The sequence below is a fragment of the Gorilla gorilla genome, chromosome 19, assembly GCF_029281585.2.
Source record: "Gorilla gorilla gorilla isolate KB3781 chromosome 19, NHGRI_mGorGor1-v2.1_pri, whole genome shotgun sequence".
Taxonomy (NCBI): Eukaryota; Metazoa; Chordata; class Mammalia; order Primates; family Hominidae; genus Gorilla; species Gorilla gorilla.
In genome coordinates, this window is record NC_073243.2 from 36,836,136 (window position 1) to 36,861,228 (window position 25,093).

Genomic DNA, 25,093 nt, shown 5'->3' on the forward strand with positions numbered 1-25,093 from the left:
CAGTGATAAGCATTGTTTCTATAGATTATAGATTAACTAAAAGTATTCCTTACAGGAAACAAGGGATGGGCTGAAATAAAGGGATGGGCTCTGGCTAGTTTTCTGTAGCAGGGGCATGTCCAGGCACAGGTCGCTCATGCTATCATTTGTGGTTTAAGAACGCCTTTAAGCGGTTTTCCGCCCTGGGTGGGCCAGGTGTTCCTTGCCCTCATTCCGGTAAACCCACAACCTTCCAGCGTGGGCATCACGGCCATCACAAACATGTCACAGTGGTGCAAAGATTTTGTTTATGGCCAGTTTTGGGGCCAGTTTATGGCGAGATTTTGGGGGGGGCCTGTTCCCAACACATTTATGTCTTATTGGAGGGTCAAAGATGATGATAAATCTTTCTAAGGAAATGTGTCTTTTCCACGCTCTAAATAAACAGAACGAAAACTTGTAATTATGCCCTGGAACTGGGGGGCAGGACTTGGAGAGCAATTACACTTAAATGATGTAAAAATGAAAAATGTGCTTTTCAAAAACTAACAGATTATAAAATTTTGCTTAGTATATACCAGAGGAAGTTTTTACAAGTTTTCTTTCTAACTTGTAAACTTGTAACTAGTTTTAATTCTTCCTTCCTGTCTGGGAAAATACTAGATCTAAGAAATTATTTAAACTTGAAAGTATAGGACATTTAGTATGTTTTAGGGCTTCAAAAGCAAAATCTATCCATATGGTATAGGATTTTGTGCACATTTAAGGCAGTATGGAATTCTGGTTAAGGGAGTGTGCTCTTGAGCCAACATGCTAGGATTACTATCTGTGTGACCATGGGCAAATTGCTTAGTTGCTCTGTGTGCCTCAAGACTCCTCTTAGGTAAACTGGAGGTAACAGTGTATACCTGCAAGGATGGTAAGAGGATTAAGTGAATTAATTTCCATAAAGAAGTCTGTAGAGTGCCTGGCAATTTGTTAGCTGTCAAAAACATCAGTTATGATTTTAGCTATTAAGAATTCCTCTTCCCCAGTGCAACTAAAGAGCTCTTTTCTGGGTCATGTGTATTAGTAACCTCCAAAATCCAGGGTTGTGGCAAGCTTCTTTTACTTAAGATGGTTCCACTCCTCTTTAAACATAGAGGAAAAATACAATCAGAACGAACTCTTAACATGTTTCCTTTGCTAATAACAAAGTAATAATTAAAGCAAGCACTGCAAAAACAAAAACCAAAGCAATAATCCTTTTACTCTAAAAACGGTTCAGAAAAAAGCCTCAAAGCATATTTCAAAATATTGTGGTAACAATTTTCAGCATATACTAATCTGACAAAGGCTCATGTTTTTAGTTGTTGTTCTTTGCCCACTAAGATAAGCAAAATTTATCTCAGCCAAAGAGGGAAGTCAATGGTGATTTAAAAAGAAAAAACCAAAAACTCTCAAAAATAGTGTCATTTGCAAGTAGGGAAAAGAGAATCAGGCCTGGCGCAGTGGCTCACGCCTGTAATCCCAGCACTTTGGGAGGCCGAGGCGGGCGGATCGCTTGAGCTCAGAAGTTCAGGACCAGCCTGGGCAGCATGGCGAAACTCCGTCTCTACAAAAATTAGCGGGGTGCGTTGGTGTGCACCTCTGTCCCAGCTCTTCCGGAGGCTGACGCCGGAGAATCGCTTGAGCTTGGGAGGCGGTGGTTGCAGTGAGTCGAGATCGCGCCATTGCATTCCAGCCTGCCTAGGCTGTGGGAGTGAAACCCTGTCTCAAAACAAAAAAAAAAAAATTGGACCTTTTCTTTTATAGGTCTGGGTGAACGTAGTTCTGTCTCCTACCAGAATAGCCAGACATCTGGGAGCCAGGCCTCCCTGACCCAGGCACAAATACCCGCATACTTCTAAAACAATAGCTAAGAGTCAATCACACCCAGGCATTTCAAATATTATCAACAAGTTGTATTGGTTAGCTTTACACTAAGGCCTGAGGCTTCAACATCTGTAGGGCATAGTCTGGTAGCCAAAGCTTCCCCAAATGGCAATTGTTTGGGATTACCCTGGGGACTCCTACTTACACATACCTCTAGAAATGTAAATACAAGTCATATAATTTCATTCATCACTGGCTATGGGTAGAACCCAACTACCCAAAATTCCTGCTCTATTAAATCTAATTCATTAAGTTTCATTAAAATGGTAAATGATGTGTAATAGTAAAGATTTTGGCTAATTAAATATTATACAAATGAAACGACAGATTCTTATATGGCAGAAAAGCCTTTTTTAAAAAATCAGAGTCAAATATATCTATATCAACAAGCATTCTTTGAAGTATTTTTTGATCTTGCTAATTTTGCTAATCATTAGTAAATTCGTGAAAGTTGGTATTGTGATTGCTAAATATTTCCCAGGAATGAAAGAAGCAATTTCCAACTTTTCTGGATGAGCTGAACATAATGCTACGGTTCTAGGATGGTGAGTAAAAGAAAGTCTTGACATTAATACTTAGATACAATATTGTTTCTCAATACACTTATTAAATATATTTAGACTACAATACGCATTACCTTAAAGACAATTTATCATGTTTTAAATGCTGGAGGGCTAATTTTCAGTAGGAGTGTGTAATTAGCAAAGGCGCCAGAGGCCATAAGACGGTAGAATAGAGCTGGGAGAGGCAGGGGAGGAAAGCCGGATGGAACCCTGCTGTCTTTCTGGGTCAGGGTTAGTCTGTACCGGTTAAACGGTGAAAGAGAAAAGGTCAGCGCAGGAATTTGGTATTTCCCTGACATCTCCAGATGAAAGTCCGGGCTCTAGGACTTCTGTAGACTGTGAAAGCAGCCCACGATTCTTCCTTGCATGCACCTAAGTGGCAGTAGGTTTAGGATGAAAGTGGCGGGGCGGAGGCCGGCGGTCCTCGCCCGTGCCCTCTGCACCCCTGTCCCGAGGCCGGGATGGCCGCGCCCACTCTGGGTAAATTTCAGGAGGGCCTACGCGGGGCTGGAGAACTCCACTGGACTATGCGAACAGAATCCTGCGAAGGTCGGCATTAAAGGAATACGCAAAATCAGCGTTGCAGCCCCCGCGGCTTAACCGCATCTATTTTTATATCTAAGCCAAGGTCACTCTTTAATACCAGGCCATCGCCCTGAGCTGGGCGTCGCGCTGCCGGGTGACGGCGGCCGGGGCGGAGAGAGGGGGCGCGGGTGGCGAGGCGGGGCCGCGGGTGGCGAGGCGGGGGCCGCGTGACGCCCCCGGGCTGGCCAAGCCCGCACCTGCCGGGCCGGCGCCTGAAAGCCGGGGCTGGAGGGAGGCAGGGCGGCGTCCCAGGCTCCGAGGAGGCGCCGCTCCGCGCTGGCGGGCGGGGGGATTCGCGGTGGGCGCGGGCGCGGAGCGGAAGCGAAGGCTGGAGGCGCTGCGGCGCTAGTGCGTCACGTCGTCGGAGGGCACGGTGGGCCGCGGCCGACCCGCGACGAGGAGCCGGGCGTCCGGGGCGAGCGGGAGGCAGCCGCACTCGCCCTGGCAGCCGCGAGCTGTGCGGCCCGGGACCGGCCGGAGGTCGCCAGCGAGCAGCCGCCGGCTCCATTCATTCGCGCGGCTCCGCCTCCTTTCCCGGGCTCTTCCAGCGGCTCCCGGTGCGCGTCTGAGGTGAGTGCGCTCCCTATCCCCGGCGCGGACCGCTGGGTGAGGCCGAGACGGCCGCGCCGGGCCCCGCGCCCCCGCCAGCACCAGACCCGCGGACACCGAGCGGCGACGCGGGCCACCGGCTGTGGGCGGCCCCTGCGGGCTGGGCCTGGCGCAGGCCAGTGCGGGCCGCCTGGACCCGGGGCTCGCGTCCAGCTGGCAGCGGTCTGCGGGGATCTCGTAGGGCGTGTGGCGCCCCCAGGTGCGCCGGCCTCCGCCTTGGCGCCACCATTTTGTGTGAGGGAATGCCGGTCTTCTCCGCTCGCCTCCGCCGCGGGCCGGTTCGCAGCTGCGGCTTGCCGCCCTCTCCCCTCGCCCTCTCCCCACCTGGATGCTTGGCGTGCGAGCTGATTGCTTTGGCTTGGGGAGACGCGGACTCGGGGAGGTGTGGAACTTCAGCGTTTAGACTCGGTTCACCCGACCAGGTGGCCTCCAGAGATGCTCTGACCGCCTTCCTTTACCTGTAACTACTTTTGGAACAGATATTGTATGATTCTCCCTCCTCTGGAATGCTGGTCGTTGCAGTTTTGTCCTAATTGTGTTCTCAGCTCTCCATTATGCCATTTTTCAAGAGGCCTGTGCCTCAGGAGGTGAAGCCTTGAACCCTGGGTGGTTTATGGCTCGGGGGTCTGGATTACACTGACTCCCATGACTGTCCTTGGGGAGAAAGGATGAAGCATCTCACTGGCTTTTCAGCGTCTGGGAAGCGGCGTGGGTATCGTATCGGGTGGATTCGAAGATAACCACCTGATGCAGGTCACCTTCCCCCGCTGGGAGAGCCGTTCCTAACGTAAATTAAAACGTGTGTACGGGTTTTTTGGGGGGTTGGGACCGGAGGGACATATTTCTAAAAAATTTCCAGAAGGGAAAGTTTTCATTGTGATTCTAACAGAACTGTGACACAATTTGTCATTTTCAAGGTTCCTGAGAATTTGGGAATTCTTTTAATTCATTGGCTTCTCGCGAATTACTACTTATGAACTGAGCAGATTATACCCAAGCCATTTATATTTTGTCATTGCATCACAGACAGGGATTACAATCGGGAGTGCTGGCTGTTGCATAATGCACACATTTGGGCCCTGGAGGGAATTCACCGAAGTGGATCTGGGTTTGGTGTGCCATGCGTTTTTATTTTTTACACAGGATGTACAGATGATCTTTGCAAACTACGTCCCTTATCGTACTATAAAGTGTTTACAAGAGGAAAGATTTAATGACTAGTATGGACCAGACTAAAATTTTTAGTGTTTTAGTTTTGCTTGTTTTGGAGGAAAGGCAAGGAATGAGATGGCGAGAGGCACCTGGGAAAAGTCCGTTTGTCCTAACACTTGAAGCGCAAACAAAGATAAAATATGATCGTCTTTCACAGAAATCTTGTAGCTATTATAGTGGACTTTTCTCTAAGTTAATGATGGGGATCTGTTTGGGGAACTTAGAAATAGCTTATGTGAGTAGCAACATTGACCTTCCACATGAGTGACCATAAATTAAGGTGTTTTACCTGTGGATTTTAGGTTCTAAAAGGCTTCAAATTAGTCTGACCTTTGAGATAGTATTCATGTCATTACAAGTGGTATTTATTTAATAAACATGGGATATAGGCCGGGTGCGGTGGCTCACACCTGTAATCCCAACACTTTGGGAGGCCAGAGCGGGTGGATCACGAGGTCAGGAGTTCAAGACCAGCCTGGCCAACATGGTGAAACCCCGTCTCTACTAAAAATACAAAATTAGCCGCGTGTGGTGGCACATGCCTGTAATCCCAGCTACTCGGGAGGCTGAGGCACGAGAATCACTTGAAACCAGGAGGCAGAGGTTGCGGTGAGCCGAGATCGTGCCCTTGCACTGCAGCCTGGGCAACAACAGTGAAACACCAAGATGGAATATATATCCAACAAAGGATTTTGATTTGGAGAAAACAAAATAAGTGCTTTTGAGGTAAAGTTTCCATGCCATTCTCCTTATTAAATTAAACTTCTTATTTTCTGTTTTGTTGAAGACTCTCCCACTAATTTTGTCTTCAAACAAGTGATTACATATCGTGTACCATCCCTGGCAAAAATATCGTGCTTCCCATTATAGATATGTTTATTCTATAGGGAGAATTATGGAGGTGAGAAGAACCTTGGACATTTAGAGATGAGTCTTGGTTTAGGGAATTTAAGTAAGCAAAGATTGTCTGCTAGAGATTGCAGGTGACCTGTCTGGACCTATCCTAGGCCTATGGGGAATGAGATTTTTTTTTTTTTTTCTAGCAAATAACAGTGCTGAGTCAAACACAACTCTTAAACTTTTACATTGATTCTGTTATTATACAAGTCAGAGAAGTTCACTGAATTGGTAAGATTGTATTGACTCCAGTTTGGAAGTGATCTTGGTGTGCTTTTGTCTTTGAAGTTGCTTGAGATTTTGAGCATTATTTACCAATGGTTGAGAAATTGAAAAGAAAAATCGAATATTTTTCTCTATTAGCTCCTACCTAAATACTCCGTTTTAAGCCTTAAGCATATTATGTTCAGTCATCTGCCTAAAAATTCAGTAAGATTTACTTTTTAAAGGTAAGTACAACATAAGAGAGTTGAGTATTCATGTAGTGGTTCCCACAATATCTGTCAAGGATTCTGTATAAAGGATTGTTGTTTGGGTAGGAAGTTAAACAAAACTTGTATGTTCCTTCCCCTAAGATTTTATGATTCTAAGTGAAAAAAGGAATTGTGTGATTATTGTATTTAAGATGATAGTCTCTTCACATGCCATTATTTTTTCTATATTTAGCTCTGAAATTTAAGTTCTAAATTTGGTATGCCTCAGTGGTAGTAGGAATATTTCACAATTGTTTCAATGATAACAAGAAAATCACTTAAGGTAGAATTTATTAAGGAAAAGGTGTGATGATTTAAAGATAATAAGGGAAAAACTAATAATTTATCAGAGATATCCTAGAATGCTTATTAGACTCATGGAGTTTTAGGGTTGGTATGTGATACCTTAACGTTTACATGCTCTGTATAGGGGACTACTCATCTATGCTAACCTATTTTTTAGGCTAGAAAGTTTGTGAGTACCTAGATTCCTCCCACCCCCGCCTTTTTGTTTTTTTTTTTTTTTTTAAATGAATACAGTTTTGGTTACTAGCTGTTCCAATAAGATGCTAGTTTTAGACTAAACAAAGATAGCTTTCATTTATTCCACAGACATTGAGTGTCTGTTGTGTGTTGAAGGTCACAAACAGGCCCTAGTGTCACGGAGTCTATAGTTTAGCGAAGTATTGTGGATTACAATGTTAACAATTCCTTAAGGTCTAACTGTACAAAGATTTTTGAAAATACGAGTTGGGAACAAATTTAGCAAATTGCATTTTTAAAAAAGTGCCAAGTTGCATGTTGTCACACTTTATTTGTAACTTCTCAGGTATAGAATTAGTTTAATTTGGAAAATTCGTTCCAGTAGTCCTTGTAATGTGTACTGTTAGGCTGGGTACAAAAACATGAATGTGCAAAGTAATCTAGAAATTCAGTCTTAAAGATGAGACAAACATTAAGCAGATAATTCTGTCCTGTGAGTGAACTGAACAAAGTGATATGGGGCATGCCGAGGAGGACTGCATTAATTCTGTCTGAGTGACTCTGGAAGGGCTTTAGAGAGGCGGTGACAGTTGAACTTGGTCTTGAACAATGGATGAGTGAGAACTTGTCAGAAGCTTTTGGGGATGTGGGATATGACAAGAGACAGTCCCAGCAAATGCTAAAGCATAGAGTTATAACTGGTCCTGTTCTGAAAACAGGGAAGTCAGTTGATCTGGCCCAGGTCCCATGATGGGTTGGGGCCTGATTGTGAATGGATGTGTGTGAGTTTTGCTCCATGGTGATGGGGAACCAATAATGAATGGGTTTTCAAAGGAAGGAATGAACAGAATGGGGTTCTCTCTCTCTTTTTAGGAAGAGCATTCCAATAGCAGTTTAAATGCTGGATTGGAGTGGAGAAAAGATACGAGCTTTTATGATAATCTTGGCAAAGCCTTGAAGCAAAGCTGTGGCTATGGAGGTGACAGAGGAGGGGCTAGAGTTGAGCCACATCTGCTGAAGTAGAAAGGCAGTATTTGAGGTGGAAAGAGATGTGCTTTGGTGTCACACAGACTGGATTTAAGTCAGGGCACCAGGGCTCTGTTGCCATGGTTGTGTAAGTGAGGGATAGTTACTTAGGCTTGGCCTCTTTAGCTATAAAATGACTATGAGATATGCCTTGCAAGCTTATTGAAATGACTTGAAGTAGTATATAAAGCTCATTGGCTGACATGTGCATAATGATAATATCACCCAATTTTGTTAATATCAATGAAGAGTTGTGTTAAGGGAAAGGATGACTTCAATAAGTTTTAGCATACAACTGGGTAGGTGGTTGCTTTATTAACATACAATGTGAGGAGAGGAAGAAGAGAGGATTGTAGAGGGAGAGAAGTTAACTTTTTTTTGGCTCACTGCAACTTCTGCCTTCTAGGTTCAAGTGATTCTCCTTCCTCAGCTTCCCTAGTAGCTGGGATTACAGGTGCCCATCAGCACGCCTGGCTGATTTTTGTATTTTTAGTAGAAATGGGGTTTTACCAAGCTGGTCTTGAACTGCTGACCTCAAGTGATCTGCCTGCCTTGGTCTCCCAAAGTGCTGGGAGCCACTATGTCTGGTCAACTTTGGATATACGTTATTTAGTTTTGGGTTTCCTGAGGGAGAATCCAGGTAGAGGTATTGCGTGAACTGTTGCAAATGTGAATCAAAGATCTAGGCAGATAATAGAGATTTGGGAGCTACCAGTGTATATATTTGGTAAATGGAGCCAGTAGACAGGGTAAGATTTCTAAGTAAGAGCAAGTGGAATAACCAAGGCTTATAGTTAGATGAAATATTATGAATTAAAATGTTAAAATGTTCCTTGAAGTCTAAATGCACACAGTTTTTGAAAATATGAATTGGGAACAAATCCATTTATTAGACTGTTTTTATTTTTGAAAAGGAGCCTTACTCTGTCACCCAGGATGGAGTGAGTGGTGCAATCTCAGCTCACCGCAACCTCTGCCTCCTGGGTTCAAGGGATTCTCCTGTCTCAGCCCCCTGAGTAGCTGGGATTACAGATGCACGCCACTATGCCTGGCAAATTTTTGTACTTTTTAGTAGATACGGGGTTTCACCATGTTGGCCAGGCTGGTCTCAAACTCCTGACCTCGTGATCCGCCTGCCTCGACCTCCTAAAGTTCTGGGATTGCAGGCATGAGCCACTGCGTCCGGCCTAGACTTTTTTTTTTTTTTTTTTTTTTAGTGCTACATTGCATTTGGAGGGATCCCTGCATTTATGGATTGTGCAGAGGAGAGGGGTCAGTTGCTGAAAGAAACTAAGAAGAAGAGAGAGAAGAAGAATATTTCACCTAACTATAAGCCTTGGCTATTCCACTTGCTCTTACTTAGAAATCTTATCCTGTCTAGTGGCTCCATTTACCACATATATACACTGGTAGCTCCCAAATCTGTATTATCGGCCTAGATCCCTCTCCAGAAAGTCAGATTGTCCTGAGTGTCAAGGAAAGACAGAAACTTTTAAGTGACAGAAGGTGGTCAGTTTGGTGTAGTCTGTCATAAGGTCAAGAGGAGTAAGAATGAAAATAATCAATTGAATTTGGGACTTGGAGGGTTATTGGAGATCTTATGAGTAGTAGTATTAATATAGTGATAAGGACAGAAGCCAATTTAGTAATTCATAGAAGTGGAGAAAAAGTCAGTGAGTTTGACTTATTGTTATGCAATGAAAGATAAAGTACTAAACCATATTAATAAAGAATTTTGTAGTCTAAAAGCTTTTATACATGTATACCAGTGCTTTCAAGTTTCGATTGGCTTGTGATATACCTGATTAATTTATTCTGATACTTCCATCAACAGTAGTTACTACTCAGTGCAGTTCTACAGTTTAAGCCCATAGGCATAGGTTTGAATCCTGACTTTGCTGTTTCTAGCTGCCTTTTATTAAGATACTGAATCTCTCCTGGCCTCAGTTTCCTCATCTGTAAAAGAGTGGTTATTACAGAATGTATCTCAAAATGTTGACAGAATTACCTCAATGTGATAATGTATTAATGGTGAGCTACTAATATTATCAGTGGAATTAGGATAGCTTTTAGTATCTAGTTCAGTGATCCTCATCTTCTTACCTTTTCTCCCTTTTATTATCTCTCTACACCCACCCCATGTACCATGTATGACACTTCGTTGAGGTTCTTTTCTTTTCTAATAGCGATGGGGTCTCGCTTTGTTGCCCAGGCTAGTCTTGATCTCCTGGCCTCAAGCAGTCCTTCTACCTCAGCCTCCCAAAGTGCTGGGATTATAGGCATGAGCTACCATGCTCAGCTGAGGTACATTTCAAAGCAGTTATTCGCTTCTTTATATAAAAAAATCGTGACGTATCTATCACTCATCAATCAGAGCTTTTGATTTACATGAGATATAGTATAACCACAAGTTGAGTTGATAGAAATGTTAAAAATTAAGAAAACCTTCGCCGGGCGCGGTGGCTCACGCCTGTAATCCCAGCACTATGGGAGGCCAAGGCAGGTGGATCACGAGGTCAGGAGTTTGAGACCAGCCTGACCAACATGGTGAAACCCCGTCTCTACTAAAAATACAAAAATTAGCCAGGCTTGATGGCATGTGCCTGTAATCCCAGCTACTCAGGAGGCTGAGGCAGGAGAATTGCTTGAATCCAGGAGGTGGAGGTTGCAGTGAGCTGAGATTGTGCCACGGCACTCCAGCCTGGGTGACAGAGCAAGACTCTGTCTCAAAAAAAAAAAAAAAAAAAAAGAGAAAACCTTCATTTTTTGTTAGTTTGTGTATTAATGTAGGGGAAATGTATGTTTTTTGGTTTTTGTATTTTTGAGATGGAATCTTGCTCTGTCACCCAGGCTGGAGTGCAATGGCACTGTCTCAGCTCACTGCACCCTCCGCCTCCCGGGTTCAAGCAATTCTCCTGCCTCAGCCTCTTGAGTAGCTGAGACTACAGGCGTGTGCTACCATGCCTGGCTAATTTTTTATATTTTTAATAGAGACGGGTTTCACCATGTTGGCCAGGCCCATCTTGAACTCCTGATCTCAGGTGATCCACATGCCTTGGCCTCCCAAAGTGTTGGGATTACAGGTGTGAGCCACCATGCACAGTCTTGTTTTGTTTTTAAAAATTGAAAATAATTAATGTTAGCCACCTCTATAGCTTTTATGGATCCCAAACTAAGAGGCTGTCTTCTAATTTTAGATATGGCGTTGTTCTGTATTATTTATACTCATGAGTGGAAAATATAGCTAAATTTAGCAAAAAAGTACCCAAATTTTTTTTTACTTTTTAATTTTTCAACTTTGATTTTAGGTTCGGGAGGACATGTGCAGATTTGTTAAATGGGTGAATTGCGTGTTGCTGGGGTTTGGTGTACAAATGATTTAGTCACTGAGGTAGTGTGCATAGTACCTGATAGGTAGCTTTTTGACCCTTACACTCCTCCCACCCTCTACCTTCACGTAAGCCCTGGTGTCTGTTTTTCCCCTCATTGTGTCCATGTGTACCCAGCGTTTAGCTCCCATTTATAAGTGAGAACATGTGGTATTCGGTTTTTCTTACTTTGTTAATTCCTTTAGGATAATAGCCTCCATCAGCATGCATCCATGTTGCTGCAAAGGACACGATGTTTTTGTTTGTTTTTTTGTTTTTTTGAGACGGAGTCTCGCACTGTCACCCAGGCTGGAGTGCAGTGGCGTGATCTGGGCTCACTACAACTTTGGCCTCCCAGCTTCAAGCAATTCTCTTGCCTCAGCCTCCAAAGTAGCTGAGATTACAGGCACCTACCACCACGCCCAGCTAATTTTTTTGTATTTTTAGTAGAGACGGAGTTTCACTATGTTGGTCAGGCTGGTCTCAAACTCCTGATCTCGTGATCTGCCTGCCTTGGCTTCCCAAAGTACTGGGATTATAGGCGTGAGCCACCGCGCCTGGCCTTGTTCTTTTTTTTTTTGACTGTAGTATTCCATGAAGTACCCAAATTGTAGACATCTTGATATTTGGCTTTAGAATATAATACATATCTAAAAATACTTGAAATTAATTTCAAACCATGAAAGAGGAAATAGAAGTGATTCTGAATAAATTTTGTTTGGAGAATACTAATTTTTTTGTATCCGAGTAGCATCTATGGATGGAGAAAATGGCATACTGGCTTGGATAGACCCAAGGGAAGTTCTTGTGCCTGTGACAGTACTTACAATGGGCAGAGAGAAGTTTCTCCTGTCTCTAGTTGGAAACATACCAACTGTAACTAACAGTATTCTTTGACTAGTTTGTTGGCTGGTCATGTTTTCATGCACTGTAATTAATTCATTTTTGGGTAGAATTTATTGTTGGAAAGTCTCAGTTCTTTTACCCTTTAAAGATATACAGAATAAGTCTAAACTTCTAAACTTTCCATCAGCGTATTGATTCTTCAACTATTTTAAGGGTTTTTTTTTTTTTTTTTTGCAGCAAGGTCTGGCTCTGTCACCCAGGCTGGAGTGCAGTGGTGCAGTCTAGTCTTGACTCACTGCAGCCTCTACCTCCCTGCAACCTCTGCCTCCCGGACTCAAGCCATTCTCCCTCAGCCCCCTGAGTAGCTGGGACTACAGGTGCGTACCACCATGGCCCGTAATTTTTTGTATTTTTTGTAGAGACGGGTTTCACCGTGTTGCCCAGGCTGGTCTTGAACTTGTGAGTTCATTGGCTCTGCCCACCTTGGCCTCCCAAAGTGCTAGGATTACAGGTGTGAGCCACCATGCCCAGCCAAGGGTAGCTTTCTTGCTTCCCTTCCCCAGTGAGAATTATTTCTCCCAATTTCAGTTCCTTATCTGGTGTACCATGGTTTTGAGATCCTTTGCCCTCTTGGCCTTCTCCGTTGGAAGCATTCCAGTTTTGCAGTGTGATTTGTTTTTTTTTTTTTTTTTTTTTGAGGTGGAGTCTCACTCTGTGGCCCAGGCTGGAGTGCAGTGGCACTATCTCGGCTCACTGCAACTTCCGGCTCCGGGGTTCACACCATTCTCCTGCCTCAGCCTCCCGAGTAGCTGGGACTACAGGTGCCCGCCACCACACCCGGCTAATTTTTTGTATTTTTAGTAGAGATGGGGTTTCACCGTGTTAGTCAGGATGGTCTCGATCTCCTGACCCTGTGATCTGCCCGCCTCGGCCTCCAAAAGCACTGGGATTACAGGCATGAGCCACTGCACCTGGCCTTTTTTTTTTTTTTCTTAAAATGTGCCCCTTGGAAGGGAATAAAACACTGCAGATACTGTCTGATCCATGAAAAATGTAGGGATGTTTTTCTCTCCCTAGATGGAAAATTTATTTAACCTTAAAAAAAACCTTGGTTATGGTTCATATTTAATCTAGTATCATCTAAATCTCAAGGTCTTTTTATTTGTCTCTGTCCTTCAGCAATGGATGATTAAAAAACTATAGTGCAATGTAGTGAATTTTATTTTTCCCCTAGCTCTATTTTGGAGTAACTCATTAAAGAAATATTTGGACAAATAAAATAAAATACCTAGGAATAAACTTAACCAAGGAAGTAAAAGATGTCTACAATGAAAACTATAAAACATCGATGCAAGAAATTGAAGAGTACATAAAAAACGGAAAGATATTTCATGTCCATATATTGGAAGAATCAATATTGTCAACATGTTCATATTACCTAAAGCAATCTACAGATTCAATGCAATTTCTATTAAAATACCAATGACATTCTTCACAGAAATAGAAAAAAAAATCCTAAAATGTATATGGAACCACAAAAGACCCCATAATAGCCAAAGCTATCCTGAGTAAAAAGAACACAACTGGAGAAATCACATTATCTGACCTCAAATTATACTACAGAGCTGTAATAATCAAAACAGCATGGTACCAGCGTAAAAACAGACATACAGACCAATGGAACAAAATAGAGAACCCAGAAATAAATCTGTGCATCTACAGTGAACTCATTTTTGACAAAGGTAACATGAACATACACTGGGGAAAGGAAAATCTCGTTAATAAATGGTGCTGGGAATACTGGATATCCATATGCAGAAGAATGAAACTAGACCTGTATCTCTTGCCTTATACAAAAACCAAACCAAAATGGATTAAAAACTGAAATCTAAGACCTCAGACTATGAAACCATTAACATAAAACATTGGGAAAACTCTCCAGGGCATAGGCGTGGGCAAAGATTGCATGAGCAATACCCCACAAGACAGGCAATCAAAGCAGAAATGGATAAGTGGGATCATGTCAAGTTAAAAAGCTTCTGCATAGCAAAGGAAACAACAAAGTGAAGAGACAACCCACAGAATGGGAGAAGATATCTGCAAACTGTCTATCTGACAAGGAATTAATAACCAGAATATATAAGGAGCTCAGACAACTCGATAGTTGAAAACATGTAATAATCTGATTAAAAAATGAGCCAAAGGTCTGAGTAGATATTTCCTAAAAAAAGACATACAAATGGCAAACTGGTATATGAAAAGGTACTCAACATCATTGATCATCAGCAGAATGGAAATCAAAACTACAATAAGGCCAGGCACAGTGGCTCATGCCTATAATCCCAGCGCTTTGGGTGGCCAAGGTGGGCAGATTGTTCGAGCTCAGGAATTCGAGACCAGCCTGGGCAACATGGTGAAAAACCCATCTCTACAAAAAATACCAAAAAATTAGCTGAACATGGTGGTGCATACCTGTCGTCCCAGCTACTGGGGAGGCTGAGGTGGGAGGATCTCTTGAGCCTAGGATATGGAGGCTGCAGTGAGCTGGGATTGTGCCACCACATTCCAGCCTGGACAACAGAGCAGACCCTGTCTCAAAAACAAAAGCAAAAGCCAACAAAAAACAAACTACAGTGAGATATCATCTCACCCCAGTTAAAATGGCTTTCATCCAAAAGACAGGCAGTAACGAATGCTGGTGAGGATGTGGAGAAAATGGAACCCTCGTACACTGTTGGTGGGAATGTAAATTAGTATAACCACTATGGAGAACAGTTTAAAGGTTCCTCACAATTTAGAAATAGAGCTACCATATAATCCAGCAATCCCACTGCTTGGTATATACCCAAAAGAAAGAAAGAAATCAGTATATCAAAGAGATTTCTGCACTCCCATGTTTATTGCAGCACTATTCATAATAGCTAAGATTTGAAAGCAACTTGAATGTCAATCATCGAATGAATGGATAAAGAAAATATGGTACATATGCACAATGGAGTACTATTCAGACATAAAAAGGAATGAGATCCTATTATTTGCAACATCATGGATGGAACTTGAGATCATTATGTTAAGTAGAATAAGCCAGACACAAAAAGACGAACTTTGCATGCTCTCATTTATGGGAGCTAAAACAATTAGAACAATTAAATTCATGGAGATAGAGAGTAGAGTGATGGTCACCAGAGGCTGGGGAGGGTAGTGGGTGGTGGGAGGAAGTGAGTCTGGTCAGTGGGTACAAAAACATAGTTAGATTGAATGAAGAAGATCTAGCACTTGACAGCTCAACAGTGTGATGATAGTCAACAATTTATTCTACATTTAAAAATAACAAATGTGATTGGGTTGTTTGTAACACAAAGGATAAATGCTTCAGGTGATGGATGTGATTATTATTATTATTATTATTTTTGAGATGGAGTCTCGCTGTGTCACCCAGGCTGGAGTGCGGTGGTGTCTTGGCTCACTGCAACCTCCGCCTCCTAGGTTCAAGCAGTTCTCCTGCCTCAGCCTATTGAGTAGTTAAGACTACAGGCATCCGCCACCATACCTGGCTAATTTTTTGTATTTTTAGTAGAGACGAGGTTTCACCATGTTAGCCAAGCTGGTTTTGAACTCCTAACCTCAGGTGATCCGCCCATCTTGGCCTCCCAAAGTGCTGGGATTACAGGTGTGAGCCACTGCGCCTGACCTATATATGATTATTTACCCTGGTGTGATTATTATGCATTGTTTCCTGGATTGAAATATCTCATGTATCCCATAAATATATACACTGCTATGTACCCACAAAAATTAAAAATAAAAGATATATTGGGTAGGCATTTTACTTCATCAGTTTTTATGTTTCGTATTTTTTTTTTAACTTCAGCTTTAAAACACTTGGCTTCATTTTTATTGCGTAGTAACCATTTAAAAATTCTGAAGAAGATTAGCCGGGTGTGGTGGCAGGTGCCTGTAGTCCTAGCTACTCGGGAGGCTGAGGCAGGAGAATGGCGTGAACCCGGGAGGCGGAGCTTGCAGTGAGCCGAGATGGCACCACTGCACTGCAGCCCGGGCAGCAGAGCAAGACTCTGTCTCAAAAAAAAAAAAAAAAAAAAAAAAAAATTCTGAAGAAGATGGGTCACAGTGATTAGATATAGAAAGTCCGAAGAAACTATATTGCAAGGTTTAAAAACATTTAACTCCTAAGCAGAGACTGAATAATCTGGTTGTTATATTCTATAATTTTATTACACTTAGATACATCATGGATTATGTTGGCCTGTTGTCTTGACCTTTAAACCTGGCCACCAGGTTAAACCCCTCTGGAGACAGATTGCCTAGGCTCAGAGCTGGACTTGGCCACTTCCCAGCTGTGTGAACTTGGACAGCTTACTTAACCTCTCCACATCTGAGGCTCCTCATTCAGAATGCGTGTATAGGAATACCTGATTCATAGGATCATTTCGAGGAATGAGATGTGTAGAGTGTTTCAACACAATGCGAGGTGCAAGATAAGCAATCAGTAAATGGTGGTTCTCTTGTTATTATCATCAGAAAATACATTCTGAGTTTAAAAAAATGATTGTAAATGACATTTTGAGGTTATTATCCTTTTGTAAATTAAGACCTTTCTTCCTAGCTTCCATCTCCAGGTAAGCTATAAGTGCTTGGAAGGAAAGTAATCCATTGTAGACCTGTATGTTATTAATGAGAAAGGCTATCAGTGATCATTTGGCTCATCCTCACTTTTTACATGTGCTGAAAAAGTAGATTCTTTCTCTCTGGAGGTCTGAGCCTGGTAGGAGAGACAGATGAAGAAAAATGAACCACATTATTATGTATTATGTATTGTTATGTGATAAGTATATTAAAAGATTTATGCACAAGGTACTTACCATAACAGCACCTCAACTTGTCTCCCTTCAGTTCTTCCTACCAATCCAACCTATATGTAGCTGTCAGGTAATTTGTCTTAAAGAATAGCCTTGAATGTCTCTTCCCTGCCCAAGGTCCCTTAATGGCCTGCTGCTTGTATACCAAGTGAAGTCTAAATTCTTTAATCTGGGATTCTTGGCCTGCTATGTTCTGTCCTTAGTTTATTTTCCTAGTACTTCCACCACCATTTGCCTTTATATACCTTAACTCTCTTGGTAAATCTAACTACTTGCCGTTCTTGGTGTACTTTCAGTCATCCATTCAGCATATTCTTTTTGAGGGTCTTCCCCACTACCTGCCTGTTGAAAGGACATCTGTTACTTTTTATCTAGCAGCATGTTCTTGTTCATCTGTAGCAGCTCTTCCTCCTAGCACCAGTGTTTGGTTTATTTATACAAACTTTTATTTAGTCATTCATTTATTTAGTAAATATGCTTTGAAGTTAGATAAGACTACTATCTCTTGTGCCTTCTTCCCATGGGCCTGCTGCCAATGAGAGGTAAGAATTGTACTGAATCTGGGTAAATAAGCCCACCTGAGTTTGCAAGAGAGTGGCACAAGCAGGTTAATGAGGCCATAGCTCCAAGTGCAGAGTTGGAGAGGCCCAAAAGCACAGAATTGGAGAGCCTGTGGTTCAGGGGCTGCCATTTTTCCAAATTGCTGAGATACTCTGCTATATAATGGCAGCCCATGGTTATATTTCTTAGTTGTCTAGTGAAAATACTAGGGAGTTTGGTCGGGTAGTGATGGGGATTGTGACTCAGGATATTTCGCAAATGGTATGCCAAAATTAAGTGCCAAGTTTTGGTTTCTTTTTGCTTTTGTTGTGAGTTAGACGTGTTTCCTTTAAAATGAAAACATCAGTCTTCATTGTTCTAAATGAGACAAATCTCTGTGATATTTTATGTTAAAAATATCTACAACAGTGAACATATAGTTAGACTCGTGTTTCTAAAAATTGGTTGTATCCTGGAGGTTTACTATGTCCAATCCCTGTTAATTGTACTAAAGTCCCTGTATAGTCAGATACGTGGTAGAGAAGCCAGGTATAATGTAAGAAATTTTATATTGTCAATGTTGAAATGGACACAATTTTATGATTTATTAATTTAAGTGCTTATTTTTTCTTTCCTGAGCTTTGTACACTGCTGATTTATAGAGTATTTAGTAGTCTGGGTTGTGAAGTACCAGAGTTGCTGACACATTCCACAGGCAAATGTATTACTTTACTGTACTACAGTATGTAGTAGGATCATGTGGAAGCTTCAATTACAAGCCCATTTCTATTTCTTTCTCTCTTAAATATCTATTAATTTATTGTTAGGCTTTTGCAAATGTTTTGAGGCAAGTAAGTAGCATTCTCTATTTCCTGTTCATAGAATATAGATAGTAAGATAATGATTTATCATCCATTCCTGGGTGTGATAATTCAGTATGTATTTTGTGTTCCAACTGTTGAGCACCTTTGAAATAACTTTATGAGTTTCATTTCAGCCTTATGAGTCCTGCTTTGGCTCCCCAGGGTGGAACACTAAAAATTGATATTCTGTCTCCCTTGGAATTAGGATGGAGGCATGTAACCCAAATTTTGCCTATCACAAGATAGGCAGTATCCAAGAGAGACTGCACTACGAAGTGAGCTACTGGAGGAAGGAGGCCCTAAGGGGAATTGACTTTCTTCTCTTGTGTTTCCTGCCTTGGGGCCCTCTCTCTTCTTCCTTCACCTTACCAGGAGTAATTACTGTTAACACTATAATGTATCCTTCCAGACTTTGCTGTACAGACATATTAATCTTTTAAAAAACTTAGCTGGGTGTGGTGGCATGTGCCTGTATTCTTAGCCATTCAGGAGGCTGATGTAGGAGGATTGTTGAGCCCAGAAGTTTGAGGCTATAGTGAGCTATGTTCGTGCCACTGCACTTCAGCCTGGGTGACAGAGTGAGATTCTGTCTCTAACAACAAACAAAAACAAAGCAAAAAACTAATGCAAGTAGGCATTTTTTCAAAAAAAGAAGTGGTTTGTTTTTCCTGTTTTATGAATTTTCTATTCATGACCTTTGCTTATTTATTTGCATCTTAGCTTTTAAAAAAAAACACTGCATTATTCGTCTGTATTAAGGTATTAGATTGTATAAGTCATACTGGTTATAATTTGCCTCTGAGTTTTTTCTTTTTAGATGCAAAAGTTTTGATTGATTTCTAGTTATTAGTTGCAGCAGTTTATTCCTTTCTCAACCCGAAGGAATTTTCCTCTATGTGTTCTGTATGTTCAGGTAATTTGCCCATGGTTACATAGCTAGTAATCCTGTTAGTTTGGCTCAAGAACACACTCCCTTAACCAGTATTTTATACCAGCTTTCACACACTCTCAAAATCCTTTGCAATATAGCTGGATTTTGCTTTTGAAGGCCTAAAACATACCAAATACGCAGTACCTTCATGCTTAAATGATTTCTTATCTAGGAGTATTTTCCTGTACATGAAGAGAGAATTAAACCTTGAGTTGGAAAGAATACTTGGAACACTTCCCCTGACATATATTAAGCAATCTTTAACCATATTAGGGCTGCCTGAGATGCTGTGCTTTCAGACATACCAATGTGATGGAAAAAAACAGACATCGGAGTCGGACTGCCGAGTTCAAATACTAGCTCTGCTGCTTACTAGTAGTGTGGCCTTGAACAAGTTACTCAGCTACTTTGTGTCTTTGTTTCCTTTTCGGCCAAGTGAAGAGAACTAAAACACCCACCTCATGGGTTTTAGATAAAAGTTACATCAGGTGATACACGTGAAGTGTTCGGAATAGAACCTGGCACATAGTCCACTATCGGATTAGTGGTTATAACTTCAAAAGATGGTTTTGCTTCCTGCTTGAAATAAGAAGAGCCAACAGATATGAATCCCATTCAACTTCCTGCTCCATTACCTAATTTATAGGCAGTCCTAACCCATACATAATTACATGTTTTTACTTTCCCAGAAAACAGAAAAGGATTGCTGAACAGTGTTGAGGCCCATCTGAGATTTTGATAGTTGTAGCAGTTATTTTGTCATATTCAAAAACTCGGCTCTCATAGTAGAAAAAGATGAGTGGTTAGAGGAATCTAGCGTTTAGGACCTTGTGTAGGGCAGGAGCGATAGAAGAAAAGGTAAGGTAAAGGGATTAGTTGAGCTGATGTAGTACAGGGCCCAGGTTAATTAGGGAAGGAAATGATGTTAGAAAACAGAAAAGGGGAGGAATCAAGAGAGGAATCATAATAAGGTTCAGAAATAAGGTTGAGAGCATTGCTGATTATGTTGCCTGGATACCTAACCTATTCTCGGTGTTGGAGAGACAATTGTGAGAGGTAGGATCATGAATTGGATTGGTTGAGATAATTATTTTTTTCCCTGAGAATTCTTTCAGCTCTATAGTGTACGTACTTCTTTTTGGGTCTGCCTCTCTCCACAAAGCCCCCAAATAATAGCAGTAATCTGTAAGAATCATGAAATAACTTACGAGCTGAACATGTAGAATATGTTCCCATCTTTTCAGAATATAGTTGGCATCCAGTAATCAACAATAAATAGGGAAAAAATCACAATAATATAAATTTGTTTTCTAACTCTTTTCATGCTTTTCTTAAGGTTATCCATTCTGTCAAATACATAATTTTTTTGGGAAAAAGGAATTATTAAAAGGTAGATAAAATATAGCAGATGCTCATGATCTTAGATCTCTTATATAAGAGGTCTTGGTATTATGTTTTTATACAGCTTACCCTGGATTAATGAGCATACCATTCGCTTAATTTGTAAATTAGTTTGGACACTTTTTACACTTCGCTGTCCATTCTGTGTCAGTTTTTTGATGAGTTCACTTAAGGCTACATTAAGCTTTCTCATTCATGTAGAATCTAGTTAGGCCTTTTGGTTTATCTCATGGACAGAGCATAAAGTACTTGACAGAATTTGATCTGACAGCTTTACAGTTATGTAACATAGAACAGAAGCTTAAAAACAACAAAAAAGAGAGAGAAGCAAGGGATTTATCATAGCAACCTATATTTCTCTCTGGAGCTTTACCACCCTTCCGCTGCCTCTCTAAACTGTAGTAGCAGAACCGCTGTTAGGCTAGCAATTTACATAGTCTTAAATTAACCAAGACTCAAAAACAAACAAAAAAACAATTCCAAGCATTTAGAGGTGAAAAGGTCTTTAGGATTATCCTGTCCAGTTGCATCACGTTACCAATGAGAGTACAGAAGCCTAAAGAGGGTAAGTAACTTGCCTATGGTCATAAAGCTAGTTAGCGGCAGAGCCGACCCCAGAGCCAAGGTCACAGAATTCCAATTCTAGTGCTCTTTCTTGTGTAATATGTGAATAGAATATTTAATAATATAATCATTATATTTTACAAAAGAAAATGTTATGTAACCATGACAAATACTATATTTGATTTTGCATATTTAATAAAAATAATTATATTTAAAAGTATATCTGATTGCCTAGGTTCATATTTCTCTAGCCTCACTAGTGGTATGATGTTAGTCAAGTCTCTTGAACTCCAAAACTGTTTCTTCGTCTATCAAATGGGGCAGATAGGAGTTCCTTGTTATATAGTAAATGTGACAGTCTCTCTAAAGCCTGATAAAGGGATATTTCTCAGTAAATGTTACCTGCTGCTGTTACTGATTTGTAATAATAATTTCTAATTCTTTCATCTTCCTTTAAATTCGAATAAAATTTAGCACTGAGAATGACTGGAAACAAAAGTAATGGATTTCAGAACAGATTTGCAAACATAAAAATATTTTAGAAGAGAGGTATAGGTGTGTGTGTGTCTGGGCCTTTGGAATTAGGGAAGTATTTTCCAGTTTTTTTCATATTAAAAGCTGTGATGGATGCAGTTGTTTTTAAACCGTGTTCAGAAATCACAACATCTAACTAAGGGGTTTCTCCCGTGGTGCTCTTCTGTATGCAAATTTGAGGGTATCTAAATTGTCAGACTCTGAGACACAGAGTTGTTTTGTATTTAAGTAACATTTTGTATATGAAAAAAAATCTTTGACAGTAATAAAAATAAGCCGAGAAGTCATTTTTTCTGTTAAAAAACCTTACTTGAAAAAGAGAATGAAGAATCACTAATTTCTGTTTTCACACTTTAGTGATATTCTACTTGCCTTTGATCTGTAGTAGTGTGTTTTTGTATAGTGCTGTGTTTTCTAATGTGCTGACATACTACTGGCAATTTGGTAGATATTTTTAGATTATATTCAGGTGAACATTTAAATTATAGGAAATTTAATGCTGATTAGGAAAATGTATAATCTAATTTATCAAATTGGTGGTTTCATAGGTCTTAATATTTTCCCCTTTATTATTGTACCCACATGCAAGTCTTAATAGTTTAGGGTTAATAAAATGTTTCTAAAAAAATGAGTTGAGATTCTGATACATGCTACAACGTGGATGAACTTTGTGACCATTATGTACAGTGACATAAATGTGACACAAAAGGACAGTTATTCTATACTTTCACTTAAAATGTTCCTAGAATAGTCCAATTCGTAGAAAGGAAGTAAAATAGAGGTTACCAGGGGGTAGTGGGGAGAAGGAATGGACAGTTAATGTTTAATGGGTACAGACCATGTTTGGGGTGATGAAAAAGTTCTGGAAATGGATAGTGGTGCTGGTTGCACAACATTGTGAGTATACTGAACTGTATACTTAAAAATGGTTAAAATGGTAAATTTTGTTATGTATATTTTACCACAATTATAAAAGGGGAGCAGGGATGGGATGAGAAGAATGCGTTTTGGTTTTTTGTTTTTTTAAGTGAATTGAGAAAAATATTATATAGTGATACAGGCACTTGACACTCAGAAAAATGTTGATGGTGGTATGCAAATTACTGAGGTTTGGACAACACTGGGATAGAGGAAAGATCAGTGGACTTAGGGACACCTGTCCTGTGTACCAGTCTCACCCCTGCCATGACGTAGTAGGGTGGGCCTGTATACCACTCTTATCTAAAGCCTCTTAGGGCCACGCACAGTAGCTCACACCTGTAATCACATAATCACACTGGAGGCTGAGGCGGAAGGATCGCTTGAACCCAGGAGTTTGAGACCAGCCTGGGCAACCTGGGGAGACCTCATCTCTATAAAAAATACAGACTAGCTGGGTGCGATGGTGTGTGCTTGTGGTCTTAGCTACTTGGGAGGCTGAGGCCAAGACTTCTAAGACTGTTTGCTACCCTAAAGTTCTGTGATTCTGTGTTATGACTTTGGATTCTTTATTTAGATGACCTAGTTTGCTTATTTAATAGAATTTTCTCCTTTTCAGTGATCAATCTAAAATAACGTGTATTTAGAATTTTAAATATGAAATTAGCATTTAAAATCTTCTAAGAACCATAGTATCATAGTAACAGTATGTGAAAAAGAAATCACTTGTGAACTTGAACTTGCTGTTCTATCAAACTCTTATGTCCATTTTGTATTCTTTATGCTGCCATATTATTTTTATGTGGTTGTGATTATGCTTTTATAGACAAAGTTTCTGGCAGCAGTCTTCAAATACAAATTTGCATTTCATTCTTTAGATTACAATTGCTCTTAGTAAATGAAAATTTAAATGTGTTTCATCCATACTTTGTTTTGGTAGCTAATATTCAAGTGAATCTTTTGAATTGATTTAAGGAGAATACTATGACATTAATCCTCTTGAGCCTCATCTAGTCAATGATATGGTATAATAAATGTCTTAGTGCTTTACTTGGATGTTTGAGTCTTTGATACAATTTGGATATTTGATATTAGGAGTCTTGTCTATAAGAGAAGAAAAACAGTTATTACGTTGTTTTCCTAGTCATACTACTTCTATCCACTACTGACCATTTGTTTCGTGTTTATAATTTCATCTACAATTTTAATCTTCATTGGAATTGTTAAATCTGACTATAGAACATAATGTTATATTTCCTTAGTTTGCTTTTACATATTGAATTTGATAGAAATACAAAGATTTGCCCAAGCTAACAAAGAAGCTTCCTTCACAATAGAGCTACTGTTTTATTTTGTGATCCTTTTCTACCTATAACATCTTACTTGCATAAGCTCCTGGTTGATCTCTCTTGAAATTCATAGGCTTTTGAAAAGTTGGCTGCAAATCTTGTGGTATTACTTCCAAATCATTTCACAAGTTTTTCTTACCTTCTCTTTAATTTAGACATTTACATTTACTAACAGTTGAAATGAATTTGTGCTGTTTTTAAGTTTTGATTTTTAAAAATCAATTTGATGTAGAAATGTACATATTTATATAAAATTAGGCTCCCAACCATATGTACATCAAGTTTTATTTATTTATTTATTTGTATTTTTTGAGACAGAGTCTCGCTCTGTCACCCAGGCTGGAGTGCAGTGGCACAATCTCGGCTCACTGCAACCTCTGCCTCACAGGTTCAAGCAATTCTCCTGCCTCAGCCTCCTGAGTAGCTGGGACTACAGACACTCACTACCACGCCCGGCTAATTTTTTGTGTTTTTAGTAGAGATGGGGTTTCACTGTGTTAGCCAGGATGGTCTCGATCTCCTGACCTCGTGATCCAACCACCTCAGCCTCCCAAAGTGCTGGGATTACAGGCGTGAACCACCGCACCCGGCATGTACATCAAGTTTTAAAGTCCTTAGGACCTAAATTTCAGATTAGGGTAAAAATAGTTCCTCTTATCATCACCATATCTTGAAAATTCAGAAAAACATACTCAGTTGTTAACTGTTACAGTGTATGTCAATCCTATCTCTTTTTTTGGTGTTTCTCTGGTATTTCCGTTAGATTTTCAGTTTCTTGCCTTCTAATACTTTTGTGATAAAATAAGTTTGAAGGTCATTTCAAAGAGGAAAGTAACTTTTAGTTGATCTTCTGCCTTCCCCTTTATAAAACTGTTTTAAATAAAAATTGAAGAGGTTATTGGGTAAATGCCAACTAGGTAACTTTTAAAACAAGATATTCTATACTAACTTTATACTTCCTTTAAGAACTAATAGCTTAGTATTTGATTTAGATCATAAGTTTATTTTTTGTTTTTATTTTTTTGAGACGGAGTCTCACTCTGTCACCCAGGCTGGAGTGCAGTGGTGCGATCTTGGCTCACCGTACAGTCCACCTCCCGGGTTCAAGCAATTCTCCTGCCTCAGCCTCCGAATAGCTGGGACTACAGGCATGTACCACCA

At 40.5% G+C, this 25,093-nt stretch overlaps 1 protein-coding gene across 11 annotated transcripts in view; it reads left to right on the forward strand.

Annotated features, from left to right (window-relative positions):
* Positions 1–1,077: 1,077 nt before the first annotated feature.
* FAM169A (family with sequence similarity 169 member A) overlaps positions 1,078–25,093 on the forward strand; it is a 91,110-nt gene continuing 67,094 nt past the window's right edge. For 3 of the 11 annotated variants that reach the window (XM_031003288.3, XM_055367828.2, XM_031003292.3), the window contains exon 1: positions 1,078–3,611. Coding sequence is in view for 3 of the 11 variants with exons in the window: in XM_031003287.3 (XP_030859147.1) it covers positions 2,823–3,005 (183 nt within the window). In the remaining 8 variants the exon portion in view is untranslated. Of the gene's footprint in view, positions 3,612–3,745; positions 4,450–12,192; positions 12,333–25,093 lie in introns of those variants that run through there. The other 8 variants (XM_031003287.3, XM_031003291.3, XM_055367829.2 and 5 more) reach the window with 6 other exon arrangements.